General features: G+C 39.6%; 1 protein-coding gene across 1 annotated transcript in view; it reads left to right on the forward strand.

Moving 5' to 3' along the window:
• The window catches only part of LOC311142326 (NACHT, LRR and PYD domains-containing protein 3-like), a 385,235-nt gene extending 366,328 nt beyond the window's left edge, over window positions 1-18,907 (forward strand). The window contains exons 3-12 of the mRNA XM_084177954.1: window positions 6,475-6,559; window positions 6,670-6,898; window positions 7,666-9,457; window positions 9,719-9,892; window positions 11,989-12,162; window positions 13,165-13,338; window positions 14,325-14,498; window positions 16,289-16,462; window positions 17,594-17,640; window positions 18,348-18,907. Of these exons, the coding sequence (XP_084034080.1) occupies window positions 6,475-6,559; window positions 6,670-6,898; window positions 7,666-9,457; window positions 9,719-9,892; window positions 11,989-12,162; window positions 13,165-13,338; window positions 14,325-14,498; window positions 16,289-16,462; window positions 17,594-17,640; window positions 18,348-18,871 (3,547 nt within the window). The 3' untranslated portion in view covers window positions 18,872-18,907. The remainder of the gene's footprint in view (window positions 1-6,474; window positions 6,560-6,669; window positions 6,899-7,665; window positions 9,458-9,718; window positions 9,893-11,988; window positions 12,163-13,164; window positions 13,339-14,324; window positions 14,499-16,288; window positions 16,463-17,593; window positions 17,641-18,347) is intronic.
• Window positions 18,908-19,467: the final 560 nt, after the last annotated feature.

The following is a 19,467-nucleotide window of genomic DNA, read 5'->3' on the forward strand; positions in this document are numbered from 1 at the left end:
TAAATATACTGATCTAGTGAGATATACATGGCGGAGACTGAATCAAGCTAGTCGTCTTGACTTCTTTCTTATCTCATTCTCGTTGGCACCAAAGTAAAAAAAAAAGTGTTGATAGGGGACAGAATGCGGTCAGACCATCATATAATAGGCATATAAATTACTCTTACTGAATTTCCACGTGGGCGAGGATATTGGAAATTTAATCAAAGCCTATTGGATGATAATTTATTTATAATTAGAACAAAGGAATTTATAACTGACTTTTTCCAACATAACATAGGTACAGCGAATCCCCTTATTGTATGGGACACCTTTAAATGTTCCTTTAGAGGCCATGCAATTCAGTACTCATCTCGAAAAGCAATTTAGGTCAAAAGAGTTTATACAAAGAAAGGAAAATGAAAGTCTAACAGGACAGATAGATGGCAATAAAAACTGTAACATAGAGGCTCAGAATAAAATAGAGGAAAAACTAAAAGAAATTGAGAAACTTATTCAAGAAAGATCAAGTGTAATATATTATAAAAATAAAGCAAACTGGATGGAATATGGGGAAAAATTCACAAAATTATTTTTTAATCTTCAACACAGGAATGCTACCAAAAAGAACTTAATGAAACTGGTTACAATTGACGGTGTCACCCATAATTCACCAAGTTATATTTTGAAGGAAGAAACAAAGTACTTTAAGCATATGTTTTCTTTTCAGTCGCCTCCATCTCCTCTAACTGAAGCTAATTGTAGAGATTATTTTTCTATTGATAATGTCAAATTAACAGCCACACAGAAAGACTCATGTAAAGGTGAAATTACAGAGGAGGAACTTATGGATGCAATTAAAGACTTTAAGTCTGGGAAAACTCCAGGGTTGGATGGCATACCAGTCGAGGTATACCAAACCTTTTTTGATATACTAAGAGGACTGTTACTAGCATGTTTTAACCACTCCTATGTAAATGGTAGATTATCTCACACTCAAAAAGAAGGTCTGATCTCATTATTACAGAAACAGGATACAAGTGGAAAATATAAAGATCCAGTCCATTTACAAAATTGGAGGCCCCTTACACTTCAGTGTTGTGATGCAAAAATCCTAGCAAAATGTGTAGCGCATAGAATTAAAAATGTATTGTCGGATATTATTCATTCTAATCAGACAGGTTTTTTACATGGAAGATACATTGGAGATAATATAAGGCAAGTATTGGAAACAATAGAACACTATGGAAAATGTGGGAAACCAGGCCTGCTATTCATAGCAGACTTCGAAAAGGCATTTGATAAAGTTCGACTGGGGTTTATATAAAAATGCCTGGAGCATTTCAATTTTGGAGAATCTCTTATAAAATGGGTCAAAATCATGTATTGTAACCCTAGGTGTAAAATAGTAAATAATGGCTATTTCTCAGAAAGTTTTAAACTGTCAAGAGGAGTGAAACAAGGTTGTCCACTATCGGCATATCTATTTATTGTGGCCATCGAGATGTTAGCTATTAAAATCAGATCCAATAATAATATCAGAGGATTAGAAATACAGGGCTTAAAAACAAAGGTGTCATTGTATGCTGATGATTCATGTTTTCTTTTAAATCCACAACTAGAATCCCTCCACAGCCTCATAGAGGATTTAGATACATTTTCTAACCTCTCTGGATTACAACCAAATTATGACAAATGTACTATATTACGTATTGGATCACTAAAAAATACAATTTTACCAATAAAATGGTCTGATGGTGATGTGGATATATTCGGAATACATATCCCAAAGGAAATAAATGATCTCACTTCAATACATTTTAATAGAAAATTAGCAAAAATAGATGAGATCTTACTACCATGGAAAGGAAAATACCTGTCAATTTGTGGAAAAATCACCCTGATTAACTCTTTAGTATTATCCCAGTTTACCTATTTGCTTATGGACTTGCCTACACCTAGCGAACAGTTTTTGAAATTATATGAGAAAAAAATATTCAATTTTATTTGGAACGGCAAGCCAGACAAAATTAAAAGGGCATATTTATATAGAAATTATTACATATTAAAGCATTAGACCTATCACTAAAAGCTTCAGTCATACAAAAGTTATACTTAAATCCGAACTGGTTCTCAAGCAAATTAGTAAGATTGTCTCACCCAATGTTCAAGAAAGGCCTTTTTCCCATTATTCAGATTACAACCTCTCACTTTCAGTTATTTGAAAAGGAAATAATCTCCCAAATATCACTATTTCTAAAACAAGCCACAGAAAGTTGGTTGCAATTTCAATTTAATCCTCCAGAAAAGACAGAACAAATAATGCAACAAATATTGTGGTTAAATTCAAATATACTAATTGACAAAAAACCTTTATTTTTTGACAGAATGTTTAAAAAAGGTATAATCTTCGTAAATGATATCATCGGTAGGACTGGTGGAGTTATGTCGCACATGCAGCTAACAAAAACATATGGAAATGTCTGCTCTACCCAAAATTACAACCAAATAATTGCAGCCTTACCGCAAAAGTGAAAGAGGAAAGTGGAAGGGGGAGAAAGTAAGGAACTTGTCTGTCGGCCATTAAAGAACATAATTGGTTAAGGAAAACTGTGATAAATAAAAAAGTATGTCAGTTTCACTTAAGGACCAAAGGATTGACAGCCGTCCCATAAAGATTACAAAATAGTTGGGGAGAGATCTTTGACGTACCAATCCCATGGCATAGTGTTTATGAACTGACACGCAAAACGACACCGGATTCAAAAATTAGAATCTTTCAATTAAAATTATTATATAAAATTCTTGCTACCAATAGAATGTTATTTATATGGGGGATGCAATCTTCCCAGCTCTGCAGATTTTGCTGTGAAGAGACAGAATCGTTAGATCATTTGTTTTGGTTCTGTCCATTTGTAGCTTGTTTTTGGACACAGGTCCATGAATGGCTAAAGGATTGCAATATTTACCTGGTGCTAACCTTGCAGATAGCATTACCCAATGTTCAAGAAAGGCCTTTTTCCCATTATTCAGATTACAACCTCTCACTTTCAGTTATTTGAAAAGGAAATAATCTCCCAAATAGTATATTTGAATTTAACCACAATATTTGTTGCATTATTTGTTCTGTCTTTTCTGGAGGATTAAATTGAAATTGCAACCAACTTTCTGTGGCTTGTTTTAGAAATAGTGATATTTGGGAGATTATTTCCTTTTCAAATAACTGAAAGTGAGAGGTTGTAATCTGAATAATGGGAAAAAGGCCTTTCTTGAACATTGGGTGATGCTATCTGCAAGGTTAGCTCCAGGTAAATATTGCAATCCTTTAGCCATTCATGGACCTGTGTCCAAAAACAATTTGGGTGATCTGAAAAGTCATAGTCAATCAATCAATAATATAATAATACTTTTAGCAAAAATGTTTATTTTTTATTCACAATCTGTAGAAGCAATGAGAATAGAAAGGTTCAGAACTTTTGTAAAACATCACAGTACGGTTGAAATATACATTTACATTTTATATGGCAAATAGAAATCCTATATGGATGGTGTTAAGAGATAGATGGGAGGTATTGAATAGAGTTGAAGGATGGGACTAATAACAAATAACAACAAATAATAACAAAGATAGCTAATAATGTAAGCATACTGTGTCCATAATAAGTAAATAGGTTGTATGTTGGGAGCTTTTGGGAAAGAGCACAGTTAGAAAGATATGGCATATAGAAGCAAACCGGATGGACATCATGAAAATGATCGGAGAGATTGAGAGTAGAAGAAGTTCAGGAGAAAAAAAAAAATGTATATAAATATATATATAGAATTATTATAAAATTAACTCTGTCCATAAGGTGTAGATAGTAAGTATAGACTGGAAGTAGAGGCCTGGGCATTGTTGTTCACTCATTTACTCCAAGTAGGGAAAGGATGGTGGGGGTGAAAATTAATAAAGGGGAGTATATAAAAAAAAATAACATGGGGGATTGGAAGTGATGCAGACAATTACATTGATAGAAGTTACAATCTATCTGCAATATTAAGCTGATCCATTCCCCCCCCCCCCCCCCCCAAAAAAAAAAAGGAGACGAAAAACGAAAATCCAACCATCACCCCTGGTGAGACAAAACCGTGACTCATCAGTGAACAGCACTTTTTGCCAGTCCTGTCTGGTCCAGCGACGGTGGGTTTGTGCCCATAGGCGACGTTGTTGCCGGTGATGTCTGGTGAGGACCTGCCTTACAACAGGCCTACAAGCCCTCAGTCCAGCCTCTCTCAGCCTATTGCGGAATCTGAGCACTGATGAAGGGATTGTGCATTCATGGTGTAACTCGGGCAGTTGTTGTTGCCATCCTGTACTTGTCCCACAGGTGGGATGTTCGGATGTACCGATCCTGTGCAGGTGTTGTTACATGTGGTCTGCCACTGCGAGGACGATCAGCTGTCCGTCCTGTCTCCCTGTAGCGCTGTCTTAGGCGTCTCACAGTACGGACATTGCAATTTATTTACCTGGCCACATCTGCAGTCCTCATGCCTCCTTGCAGCATGCCTAAGGCACGTTCACGCAGATGAGCAGGGACCTTGGGCATCTTTCTTTTGGTATTTTTCAGAGTCAGTAGAATGGCCTCTTTAGTGTCCTAAGTTTTCATAACTGTGACCTGAATTGCCTACCGTCTGTAAGCTGTTAGTGTCTTAACGACCGTTCCACAGGTGCATGTTCATTAATAGTTTATGGTTCATTGAACAAGCATGGGAAACAGTGTTTAAACCCTTTACAATGAATATCTGTGAAGTTATTTTGATTTTTACGAATTATCTTTGAAAGACAGGGTCCTGAAAAAGGGACGTTTCTTTTTTTTGCTGAGTTTATGAGTACATGGCCATTAATGCCAGATCGTTCTTCAAGATGTTCAAATGTTCATAGATGACCAGCAGGGTCAAATAATAATCACTGTGGTTATAGAGGTTGCAACAGGTTAGCACCTCAGGAGTAAATGACAGTTGCCTTTTCATAGTTGAGCATTCAGAGGTCGAGACAGCAAGTGTGGTAGAGAGAGAGAGAGAGAGAGAGAAAGAGAGAGGGTCAAAACAGCAGGTTTGGGACAAGGTCGCACGTCCGGTGAACAGGTCAGGGTTCCATAGCAGCACGACAAGGTTGGATGTCCGGTGGAGCATGTATCAATACTGATAGGATCGAAAGAAAGGGAGCGCTGCTCTCGGATCAGTTTTCTCCATTCAAATCTTTCCTTAACATTATAATTATTGCACGATGCTGATAACGGATCAGCTCCTAGAGAGATATTACCACCTACGGCTGCAAATATTGAGGCAGCTTTTTCTAAATCACAGATTCGGCACATCATTGGGCACATGTTAGGCTACACATCATGAAATATATTGAGACAAATTACAGACTGTAGCCTCCAAGTAGCAAAATAGAACACAATTAATTGAACATTGAATATATTTCAATTTGATTGAAATAGGACTATAGCCTACGTTTTATATTGTAATGCAGTCATCTCGATTTTCATTTGAAACAAATTTGTATAAGTCCCTTGTTTGAATCAATTGCAAAGACATTGGCAACTTTGTATTTGTACTCAACTTTGTTCTGAATTTATCGGCGGTCACAGAGAGACAGATAAACCATGTGATTCTATGTTTAGTGGAGATCTTCTGTGTATAAAGTCACACGGAAGAGCAAAAAAGCATCTATGATGCTCCTAGGAAGATTATAACCATGAACTTAGCCTTTCTCTGAGAGTGAGGCAGATATATTATTACTGTGTAAAACCTAGCAGTACTACTTATTTCTCTGTGAGTAAGGCAGATATGTAGCATTTTGCAAAAAGAAACATGATTATTTGTCTCTCTGAAATGAAACCATCAAGTGATAGATTTTAAACAAATACATATCTGTCATTGAACAACCTCATGCCATGATTAGATAGTGAGAAAACACACCAATCTCTTTCATAATTTCTTTAAACAATAAAAGCTAATTGACCAACATTTCTGAAAATGGATATATAGCGTTTTGGAATGAAACTCTTGTTTCCCCATCTGAGCTCAGAGTAGATGAGAGACGTAATGTTTGTCTCTGTTGTGTTGAAGTTCAATTAAGCAGGAGAGACCAGCCTCCCCTGTACCCAGCTGTGTGTCCATGAAGAGTGACTGGTCTATGGTTCAACCTCTAAACTTTAGAGAGGGAGGCTTTTCTACTGAACAAAGGTAAGAATAACTCATGGGTCATGGTCAGTGAGTTAAACAACACTGTCTCTAGTCATTTCTCCTCTCCCATTTTCCTATTTATTTTAGTTGTTTTCAAAATCCATAGGCTAATCCTTTTTTCCATTTTCATAGTCCTGAAACAATATTAAACAAACACAACATTCCCTCCCTGTGTGTGTGTGTGTGTGTGTGTGTGTGTGTGTGTGTGTGTGTGTGTGTGTGTGTGTGTGTGTGTGTGTGTGTAATCTCATGTTTTGTCCACAGAAACCAACAGGAGAGATCAGAGTCAGAGATTCTCAGTGGTCAGTCTTCCCAGAGTCATCAAACAGACCTGTCCTCCATATTCAGTGTAGGTGGTCCTGTTATGTACATTTGTTTTTGATCTGTCAATCATTCATTAATGTGTTAATGAGAAAGCATTTAGTCTCTTGCTTAACTTATTTACTTGATTTATTTCAGTTGCTTGAAGAGAATATTATGACATTTGTGAAGAAGGAGCTGAAGATGTTCAAGAGGATTCTTAGTCCAGAACTCCCAGAAGGCTTTGAGAGTCAGAAGCAGGATAAGGAAGTGGTGGATGCTGAAGATGAGAAGCAGGAGAGCAGTGCCAGAGAGGGGGCTCTGAAGATCACACTGCACGTCCTCAGGAAAATGAACCAGAAGGAGCTTGCTGACACACTGGAGAAAAGTAAGAGCTGTCTGCCTCATGTTGAATGCTGTTTTAGAACAAACATTTAAAAGCTGTAGCTAAAGTACAGCTAAAGTAGCTGTGTGACTAAATGATATTGTAGCAGCCTTAACACAACACCTAGTGACCTCATCAAGTAGCAGCAGGGATGTGTTGTGGTGATTCATTTAGACAGAGAGAGAGAGAGAGAGAGAGAGAGAGAGAGAGAGAGAGAGAGATAATACTAACAATAATATAATCAGTCACACCAGTTTGTAATGCATTATGAAAACATTTACATTTCAGTCATTTAGCAGACGCTCTTATCCAGAGCGACTTACAGTTAGTGAGTGCATACACTTTTTTTTTCTTCATACTAGCCCCCCGTGGGAATCGAACCCACAACCCTGGTGTTGCAAGCGCCATGCTCTACCAACTGAGCTACAGGGGACCTTAAATTTGCACATTTAGAGACAGAGGAGAGAGAGAGAGAGAGAGAGAGAGAGAGAGAGAGAGAGAGAGAGAGAGAGAGAGAGAGAGAGAGAGAGAGAGAGAGAGAGAGAGAGAGAGAGAGAGAGAGAGAGAGAGAGAGAGAGAGAGAGAGAGAACATTAATAATACCATCAATAAGAGATTTATACATTTTTTACATTTACATTTCAGTCATTTAGCAGACAGTCAGTTAAGCGAAGAAATTATTATAATTTAACATTTTATAACAGTCCTACTATACTGTTGGCATTAAAACAGACATAATATTAATATCCTTTGTGTTATTTCTTCATTCAGATGAGCTTGCTGTGATTTTCAAACGTGAACTCAAATCTAATCTAAAGAAGAAGTTTCAATGTGTATTTGAGGGGATCGCTAAACAAGGAAACCCAACACTTCTCAACAAGATCTACACAGAGCTCTACATCACAGAGGGTGGAACAGGAGAGGTCAATAATGAACATGAGCTGAGACAGATTGAGACAACAACCAGGAAACAAGCAAGACCAGAGACTGCAATCAAATGTAACGACATCTTCAGACCCTTAACTGGACAAGACAAACTTATCAGAACTGTGCTGACAAAGGGAGTCGCTGGCATTGGAAAAACAGTCTCTGTGCAGAAGTTCATTCTGGACTGGGCTGAAGGAAAAGCAAATCAGGATGTCCAATTTGTATTTTCATTCCCTTTTCGGGAGCTGAATTTGATGAACGGGGAAAAACACACTTTGATTGAACTTCTCAGTCACTTCTCAATGGAAACCAAAGAATCAAGAATCTCCAACTACGACAAGTACAAAGTTCTGTTCATCTTTGATGGTCTGGATGAGTGCCGACTGCCCCTAGACTTCCAGAAGAACAAGATCTGTTGTGACGTCACAAAGTCAACCTCAGTGGATGTTCTGCTGACAAATCTCATCAAGGGAAATCTGCTTCCCTCTGCTCTCCTCTGGATAACTACCCGACCTGCAGCAGCCAATAAGATCCCTTCAGTGTGTGTTGACCAGGTGACAGAGGTACGAGGGTTCAATGACCCACAGAAGGAGGAGTACTTCAGGAAGAGATTCAGTGATGAGGACCTGGCCAGCAGAATCATCTCACACATAAAGACATCAAGGAGCCTCCACATCATGTGCCACATTCCAGTCTTCTGTTGGATTTCTGCAACAGTCCTTGAACACATGTTGAAACATAAGAGAGAAGAGATGCCCAAAACTCTGACTGAGATGTTCATACACCTTGTGGAGTTTCATACCAAACAGAAGAATGAAAAGTATCTTTGGAAAGAAGAGACAGGTCCACACTGGAATAAAGAGAGCATTCTGTCACTGGGAAAACTGGCTTTTCAACAGCTCGTGAAGGGCAATCTGATTTTCTATGAAGAAGATCTGAAAGAGGCTGGCATTGATGTCAATGAAGCCTCAGTGTACTCAGGATTGTGCACACAGCTCTTTAAAGAGGAATGTGGGCTGTACCAGGACAAGGTGTACTGCTTCGTGCATCTGAGCATTCAGGAGTTTCTGGCTGCTGTATATGTGTTCCTCTCATTCATCAACAACAATGACAATCTAATGGCAAAACCTCAATCAACGTCCAATAACTTTTCTGTGAGGATCAGACACAAGCATAAAGTTACTGTCTACAAGAGTGCTGTGGATAAAGCCTTACAAAGTGAGACAGGAAACCTGGACCTGTTCCTCCGCTTCCTTCTGGGCCTCTCACTGGAGTCCAATCAGAAGCACTTACGAGGTCTACTGACAAAGACAAGAAGCAGCTTACAGAGCCATGAAGAAACAGTCAAGTACATCAAGGAGAAGATCAGGGAGAATCCCTCTCCAGAGAGGTGCATCAATCTGTTCCACTGTCTTAATGAACTGAATGACCATTCTCTAGTGGAAGAGATCCAAAGATACCTGAGATCAGGAAGTCTGTCAAAAGTCAAACTGTCACCTGCACAGTGGTCAGCTCTGGTCTTTGTGTTGCTGACTTCAGAAAAGGAGCTGGATGTGTTTGACCTGAAGAAATACTCCAGATCAGAGGAAGGTCTTCTGAGGCTGCTGCCAGTGGTCAAAGCCTCCAGATCTGCTCTGTGAGTACATAACATGACATTTAAGTACTAATCATCAGGAAGAAATATTCAGTTTAGAGAAATATATGTATTATTGAAAAACATATTGAATCACTGCATTGATGTTCACATTAGTATAACAATATGACCATACAATTCTAGGAGACGGAAGATGAATCTATATGTTGTTTAAGAGAATAAACCAAATGCATCTGCCATTGTCCTACTACACTACTGGTGTTAAATTAACAGTTTGTGAAATCATGATGATCTCTTTGTCAGGCTGTCAGGCTGTGGAGTCACAGAGGAAGGCTGTGCTTCTCTGGTCTCAGCTCTGAAGTCAAACCCCTCACACCTGAGAGAGCTGGATCTGAGTAACAATGACCTGAAGGATTCAGGAGTGAAGCTGCTCTCTGCTGGACTGGGGAATCCCCACTGTAAACTGGAGACTCTGAGGTCAGTATTCCTGTATCACTCAATGAACACACATACACTGGACACACACTGGACACACACACACACCCAGGACACACATACTATACACACACACACTGGACACACACACACACTAGACACACACCCTGGACACACACTCATTGGACAACACACACACACACACTGGACACACACACAAACACACACTGGACACACACACCCATTGGACAACACACACACACACACTGGACACACACACTAGACACACAACCTGGACACACACACATACACACACTGGACACACTCATTGGACAACACACACACACACACTGGACACACACACAAACACACACTGGACACACACACACACTGGACACACACACACACAAATATTAATTTAGTAGTGTTTAGAAACATGTTATCTACTGTTAATAATGATACATTCATTCATTTATATACAGTACCAGTCAAAAGTTTGGACACACCTACTCATTCAAGAGTTTTTCTTTATTTTTACTATTTTTTACATTGTAGAATAATAGTGAAGACATCAAAACTATGAAATATCACATATGGAATCATGTAGTAGCCAAAAAAGTGTTAAACAAATGAAAATACATTTTATATTTGAAAATCTTCAAATAGCCACCCTTTGCCTTGATGACAGCTTTGCACACTCTTGGCATTTTCTCAACCAGCTTCACCTGGAATGCTTTTCCAACAGTCTTGAAGGAGTTCCCACATATGCTGAGCACTTGTTGGCTGCTTTTCCTTCACTCTGCGATCCAACTCATCCCAAACCATCTCAATTGGGTTGAGGTTGGGTGATTGTGGAGGCCAGGTCATCTGATGCAGCACTCAATCACTGTCCTTCTTGGTCAAATAGAGGTGTGTTGAGTCATTGTCCTGTTAAAAAACAAATGATAGTCCCACTAAGCTTAAACCAGATGGGATGGCGTGACGCTTCAGAATGCTGTGGTAGCCATGCTGGTTAAGTGTCGTTAAATTCTAAATAAATCACAGACAGTGTCACCAGCAAAGCACCCCCACACCATAACACCTCCTCCTCTATGCTTTACGGTTTGAAATACACATGCAGAGATCATCCGTTCACCCACACCACGTATCACAAAGACACGGCGGTTGGAACCAAAAATGTCCAATTTGGACTCCAGACCAAAGAACAAATGTCCACCGGTGTAATGTCCACTGCTCGTGATTCTTGGCCCAAGCAGGTCTCTTCTTCTTATTGGTGTCCTTTAGTGGTGATTTCTTTACAGCAATTCGACCATGAAGGCCTGATTCACACAGTCCCCTCTGAACAGCTGATGTAGAGATGTGTCTGTGACTTGAACTTTGTGAAGCATTTATTTGGGCTGCAATTTCTGAGGCTGGTAACTCTGGGTCTTCCATTCCTGTGGTGGTCCTAATGAGAGCCAGTTTCATCATAGCGCTTGATGGTTTTTGCGACTGCATTTGTTCTTAAAGTTCTTAAAATGTCCCGTATTGACTGACCTTCATGTCTTAAAGTAATGATGGACTGTTGTTTCTCTTTGCTTATTTGAGCTGTTCTTGCCATAATATGGACTTGGTCTTTTACCAAATAGGGCTATCTTCTGTATACCCCCCTACCTTGTCACAGCACAACTGATTGGTTCAACCACATTGAGAAGGAAAGAGATTCCACAAATTAACTTTTAAGAAGGCACACCAGTTAATTGAAATGCATTCCAGGTGACTACCTCATGAAGCTGGTTGAGAAAATGCCAAGAGTGTGCAAAGCTGTCATCAAGGCAAAGGGTGGCTATTTGAAGAATCTCAAATATAACATACATTTTAATTTGTTTAACACTTCTTTGGTTACTACATGATTCCATATGTGTTATTTCATAGTTTTAATGTCTTCACTATTATTCTTCAATGTAAAAATTAGTTGTTGTTTTTTTTACAAATTTGAATGAGTAGGTGTGTTCAAACTTTTGACTGATAGTGTATATATACATATATGAATAGATATGGCAGGTTTCAGGACTCTGATGTATCTGAAAATGTTTTTAAAATATATTTTCACCACCAAAGAATAGCAGTGTGGTTTTAATATGATTTTACTCTTGCAGGCTGTCAGGCTGTCTAGTCGCAGAGGAAGGCTGTGATTCTCTGGTATCAGCTCTGAAGTCAAACCCCTCACACCTGAGAGAGCTGGATCTGAGTAACAATGACCTGAAAGATTCAGGAGTGAAGCTGCTCTCTGCTGGACTGGGCAATCCCCACTGTAAACTGGAGACTCTGAGGTCAGTATTCCTGTAGTTGGTCAACAAGTGATAACTGTTCACCAGATCCACATGTGTTTACCAGGCACACATAGTCCGCACCATATGTGTTTGGACAGTGAAGCTTACAGTTTTAAATTTGACACTATGCTCCAGCATCTTGGATTTGAGATAAAACGTTTCATATTAGGCAACAGTATGTAATGTCACCTTTTATTTGATGTTAATGGTGAGAGGTTAGCATGTTTTGTTGTATCCTCTGTAACTCTCTCACTCATTATTATTCATGATTCATTCATAATTTTTCTTAATCATGACATCATTAGGATTAATTTAGTAGTGTTTAGAAACATGTTATCTAATCACTTAGACAGAAAATTACTCCAGTCATCATCCACCATTCAGTTACTGTTGGGCAAAACATAACCCAAAACACAACCAAAACAAACTGCAAATGCAACCAACGAGTTAGGGACCAAATACTCAACTTTTGACTACTTTAATGCATTATAAGTGAATTGGTCAGAATACTTATGACTTCTTCAAATGGGGGACTAGATACATAAAGTGCTTTCATTTCTAAATGGTGAAACAGATATGTATGAAAATACCCTCAAATAAACGGTGACATTATATACTGTCACCTCATATGAAACATTTAATCTGAAATCCAAAATGCTGGAGTACAGAGCCACATTTAAAATGTTATCTTTGTCAAAATAGATATGGTTTGGACTGTATACTCAATACAATCTAAATCTGATACCTCACTGTCTGTCTTTTGACTGATACTGCTTTTTAAACTGCTCTTGGTCAGTCTACTCAAATATTTGTACTATACATGTTTCTCTCTACAATCAATATATGATCGTTTCTAATAATGAAACATTAATTAATTTATTAATAGATATGGCAGGTTTCAGGACACTGATATATCTGAAAATGTTGAAAAAATATTTTGCCACTCTATTTTGACCACCAAAGAATAGCAGTGTGGTTTTAATATGATTTGACTCTTTGCAGGCTTTCAGGCTGTCTAGTCACAGAGGAAGGCTGTGCTTCTCTGGTCTCAGCTCTGAAGTCAAACCCCTCACACCTGAGAGAGCTGGATCTGAGTAACAATGACCTGAAGGATTCAGGAGTGAAGCTGCTCTCTGCTGGACTGGGGAATCCCCACTGTAAACTGGAGACTCTGAGGTCAGTATTCCTGTAGTTGGTCAACAAGTGATAACAGTTCACCAGATCCACATGTGTTTACCAGGCACACATAGTCCACACCATATGTGTTTGGACAGTGAAGCTTACAGTTTAACATTTGGTTCTATACTCCAGCATTTTGGATTTGAGATAAAACGTTTCATATTAGGTGACATTACAGAATGTCACCTTTTATTTGAGGTTAATGGTGAGAGGTTAGCATGTTTTGTTGTAGCCTCTGTAACTTTCTCACTCATTATTATTCATGATTCATTCATTATTTTTCTTAATCATGGCATCATCAGGATTCATTTAGTAGTGTTTAGAAACATGTTATCTACTCACTTAGACAGAAAATTACTCCAGTCATCATCCACCATTCAGTTACTATTGGACAAAACATAACCCAAAACACAACCAAAACAAACTGCAAATGCAACCAACGAGTTAGGGACCAAATACTCAACTTTTAACTACTTTAATACACTATAAGTGAATTGGTCAGAATACTTATGACTTCTTCAAATAGGGGGACTAGATACATAAAGTGCTTTCATTTCTAAACGGTGAAACAGATATGTATTAAAATACCCTCAAATAAAAGGTGACATTATATACTGTCACCTCAAATGAAACATTTGATCTCAAATCCAAAATGCTGGAGTATAGAGCCACATTTAAAATGTCATCTTCACTGTCAAAATAGATATCGTGTGGACTGTATTCTCAATACAATCTAAATCTGATACCTCACTGTCTGTCTTTTGACTGATACTGCTTTTTAAACTGCTCTGGTCAGTCAACTCAAATATTCGTACTATACATTTTTCTCTCTACACACAATATTATGATTTTTTCTAATAATTATATAGATATGGCAGGTTTCAGGACACTGGTATAAATGAAAATGTTGAAAAAAAATACTGCCACTATTTTCACCACCAAAAAATTGCAGTGTGGTTTTAATATGATTTGACTCTTTGCAGGCTGTCAGGCTGTCTAGTCACAGAGGAAGGCTGTGCTTCTCTGGTCTCAGCTCTGAAGTCAAACCCCTCACACCTGAGAGAGCTGGACCTAAGTAACAATGACCTGAAGGATTCAGGAGTGAAGCTGCTCTCTGCTGGACTGGGGAATCCCCACTGTAAACTGGAGACTCTGAGGTCAGTATTCCTGTAGTTGGTCAACAAGTGATAACTGTTCACCAGATCCACATGTGTTTACCAGGCACACATAGTCCACACCATATGTGTTTGGACAGTGAAGCTTACAGTTTTACATTTGGTGCTATGCTCCAGCAATTTGGATTTGAGATCGAATGTTTCATATTAGGCAACAGTATATAATGTCACCTTTTATTTAAAGGTATTCATACATATCTCTGTTACTGTTTAGAAATGAAAGGACTTTATGTATCTATTTCTCCCATTTGAAAAAGTCTTAATAATTTGGACATATTCACTTATAATGTATTAAAGTAGTCATAAGTTTAGTATTTGGTCCCATATTCCTTACCTGCAGTGATTACATCAAGCTTGTGATTCTACAAACTTGTTGAATGCAATTGCAGTTTGTCTTGGTTGTGTTTTGGATGATGTTTTTCCCAATAGAAACTGAATGTTGAATAATGTCCTGTCATTTTGGAGTCACTTCACTTGTATTGTCAGTAAGAATAGAAGATGTTTCTGAACACTTCTACATTCATGTGGATACTACCATGATTATGAATAATCATGAATGAATCGTGAATGATGATGAATGAGAAAGTTACAGAGGAACAAGGATCATACTGTCACACTCTGGCTCCGGGACTGTGTTGTTTGAGCCAGGGTGTATTCATTTGGTTGTGTTGGGTTAGGGTGTGTTCATTTGTTGTGTTTGGTTTTGGTTTTGTTTCCGTGTTTGGTCAGTGACTCCCAATCGGAGGTAACGAGTGTCAGCTGTCGGCTCGTTATCTCTGATTGGGAGCCATATTTATACTGTCTGTTTTCACCTTGGGGTTGTGGGTTTTTGTTCCGTATCAGTCTTTGTCACTGTGGACTTCACGTATCGTCATTGTTTGTTGTTTTGGTGTCCTATACTTTAATATAATAAAGTCATGTTCGCTCAACGCGCTGCGCTTTGGTCTCCCTCATTGGACGATCGTGACACATACCCCCTCTGTTATTGGTAATGGTGGGAGGTTAGCATGTTTTGTTGTAGCCTCTGTAACTTTCTCACTCATTATTATTCATGATTCATTCATGATTTTTCTTAATCATGGCATCATCAGGATTAATTTAGTAGTGTTTAGAAACATGTTATCTACTCACTTAGACAGAAAATTACTCCAGTCATCATCCACCATTCAGTTACTATCGAGCAAAACATAACTCAAAACACAACCACAACAAACTGCAAATGCAACCAACGAGTTAGGGACCAAATACTCAACTTTTGACTACTTTAATACGCTATAAGTGAATTGGTCAGAATATTTATGACTTCTTCAAATGGGGGGCCTGATACATAATGTGCTTTCATTTCTAAATGGTGAAACAGATATGTATTAAAATATCCTCAAATAAAAGGTGACATTATATACTGTCACCTCATTTGAAACATTTGATCTCAAATCCAAAATGCTGGAGTATAGAGCCACATTTAAAATGTTAGCTTCACTGTCAAACTAGATATGGTGTGGACTGTATACTCAATACAATCTAAATCTGATACCTCACTGTCTGTCTTTTGACTAATACTGCTTTTTAAACTGCTCTGGTCAGTCTACTCAAATATTTGTAATATGCAATTTTCTCTCTACACACAATATTATGATTTTTTCTAATAATTATATATATATGGCAGGTTTCAGGACACTGGTATAAATGAAAATGTATAAAAAAATATACTGCCACTATTTTCACCACCAATGAATAGCAGTGTGATTTTAATATGATTTGACTCTTTGCAGGCTGTCAGGCTGTCTAGTCACAGAGGAAGGCTGTGCTTCTCTGGCCTCAGCTCTGAAGTCAAACCCCTCACACCTGAGAGAGCTGGACCTGAGCTACAATCACCCAGGAGACTCAGGAGTCAGACTGCTCTCTGCTGGACTGGAGGATCCACACTGCAGACTGGAGAAACTCAAGTATGTAGAGGGTTTATGTCAATGTTCATATCAGACATGTTGGAGTTATCAGGCTAGTTAAGACAAACATTCTGACCACCACTTGGACTAAGTTATATAAAGACTGTGTGTGTGTGTGTGTGTGTGTGCAGTGTGTCCGGTGTGTGTGTGTGTGTGTGTGTCCAGTGTGTGTGTGTCCAGTGTGTGTGTGTCCAGTGTGTGTGTGTGTGTGTCCAGTGTGTGTGTGTGTGTGTCCACGTGTATCAGTACACACACTGGACACACACAAACACTGGACAAACACACACACTGGACACACACACACAAACACACTGGACACACACACACATTTGACACACACTAGACACACACACACACACACACTGGGGACACACACACACACACACTCACACTGGACACACACACATACACTGGACAAACACACACACTGGACACACACACACACACACACACACACAAACACACTGGACACACACACTGGACACACACACACTGGACACACTGGACACTTCTGACTTCACTGGACACACTGGACAGACACACACACACACACACACAAACACACTGGACACACACACACTGGATACACACTGGACACACACTGGACACACACACACACAAACAGTGGACACACACATTCACTTGACAAACACACACAAACTGAACACACACACACAAACACACACACACACTGGACACACACTGGACACACACACACTGGACACACACACACACAGGACACACACAAACTGGACACACACACACACACACACACTGGACACACACACACACACACACACACACACACACACACACACACACACACACACACACTGGACACACACAAACTGGACACACACACACACAAACAGGACACACACACACACACACAGACACACACACACACACTGGACACACACACTGGACACATACACACACACACACAGACAAACATTCTTACCACCGCTTGTACAAAGTTATATGCTGAATGTGTGTGTGAGTGTCCAGTGTGTGTGTGTGTGTGTGTGTAAGTGTGTGTGTGTGTGTGTGTGTGTGTGTGTGTGAGAGTGTGTGTGTGTGAGTTCAGGTGTATCCCTCAATGACTGTCTGTTCTTCTGCTTACCGCTACAGTGTGGAACATGGTGGAGAGAACACAATGAAACCTGGACTTAGAAAATGTGAGTGTTGACTGCTGTGAAGAATATGACTAAGAATAAGTCTTAATTCAAGTCAAAGTCAAAGACCACCATCATTACTTACTTGGTCATATTAAATATCAGCTGTAGTTCTACAGAAGCACAAATCAGGGACATCAAAGTTTACAAAGAGTTGCTTTGACAATGTGTGTGTCTGTGTGTGTGGCGTGTTTGTGTTACTTTAGAAATGTGTGTGTGTGTATCCAGTGTGTGTGTATGTGTGTGTTCAGGATGTGTGTGTGTGTGTTCAGGATGTGTGTGTGTGTGTGTGTGTGTGTATTCAGGATGTGTGTGTGTTTGTGTGTTTGTTCAGGTTGTGTGTGTGTTCAGTTTGTGTGTGTGTGTGTGTGTGTGTGTTCAGGATGTGTGTGTGTGTGTCCAGTGTGTGTGTGTGTTCAGGATGTGTGTGTGTGTGTGTGTGTGTGTGTATTCAGGATGTGTGTGTGTTTGTGTGTTTGTTCAGGTTGTGTGTGTGTTCAGTTTGTGTGTGTGTGTGTAATGAATGGGAATAAGTGTGTTTTATATTACCATACAGTATAACATATGATCATTCAACAAGTCTCAAGTTACCTTAACTTCTCCTTTTGATACCTAGAAACATCTACATTAAATGAATTAGTGAAAAGTGAGTTAACGTTCTAATGTGAATGATGATGATTTCTAATATTGTGTCTGGTTTCATCCATCAGATGTCTGTGATCTCACACTGGACCTAAACACAGTAAACAGACTCCTCTCTCTGTCTGAGGAGAACAGAAAGGTGACATGGAGGAGAGAGAAGCAGCCGTATCCTGATCACCCAGAGAGATTTGAGGACAGGGAACAGGTGCTGTGTAGAGAGGGTCTGACTGGACGCTGTTACTGGGAGGTAGAGTGGAGTGGGAGAGAGGCTGATATAGGAGTGACATATAAAGGAATCAGCAGGAGAGGATGGGGTAGTGACTGTAGGCTTGGATGTAATGACAAGTCCTGGAGTCTGTTCTGCTCTGACAACAGTTACTCTGCCTGGCACAATAATAAGTCCACTACCATAGACGTCCCCTCCTCCAGCTCCCACAGAGTAGGAGTGTATCTGGACTGGCCAGCCGGCACTCTGTCCTTCTACAGAGTCTCCTCTGACACACTGACCCACCTGAACACATTCCACTCCACATTCACTGAGCCCCTCTATCCAGGGTTTAGGGTTCATGTTGACTCCTCAGTGTCCCTGTAAATAATAACCATGGTAACACTGGACACACACACACACACACACTGGGAACACACACATACTGGACACACAAACACTGGACACACACACACACATTCTGAACACACACACACACTGGACACACACACACACAGAGAACACACACACACACTGGACACACACACACACACACACACACACTGGACAAACACACACACACACACAGGACACACACTCATACACATTGGACACACACATACACACTGGAAACAAACACACAGGACACACATACACACTGGACACACACAAACACACAGGACACACATACACACTGGACACACACAAACACACAGGACACACACACAGGACAATCACACACACTGGACACACACACACACGCACACTGGACACACACACACACCTGACACACACACACACACACACACACACACACACACAGGACATACACACAGGACACACACACACTGGACACACACACCTGACACACACACACACACACACACACACACAGGACCACACACAGGACACACACACATACGCTGGACACACACACACTGGACACACAAACACATACACACTGGACACACACACCTGACACA

This window comes from Coregonus lavaretus, assembly GCF_964263955.1.
Source record: "Coregonus lavaretus genome assembly, chromosome: 2".
In the NCBI taxonomy this organism is placed as follows: Eukaryota; Metazoa; Chordata; class Actinopteri; order Salmoniformes; family Salmonidae; genus Coregonus; species Coregonus lavaretus.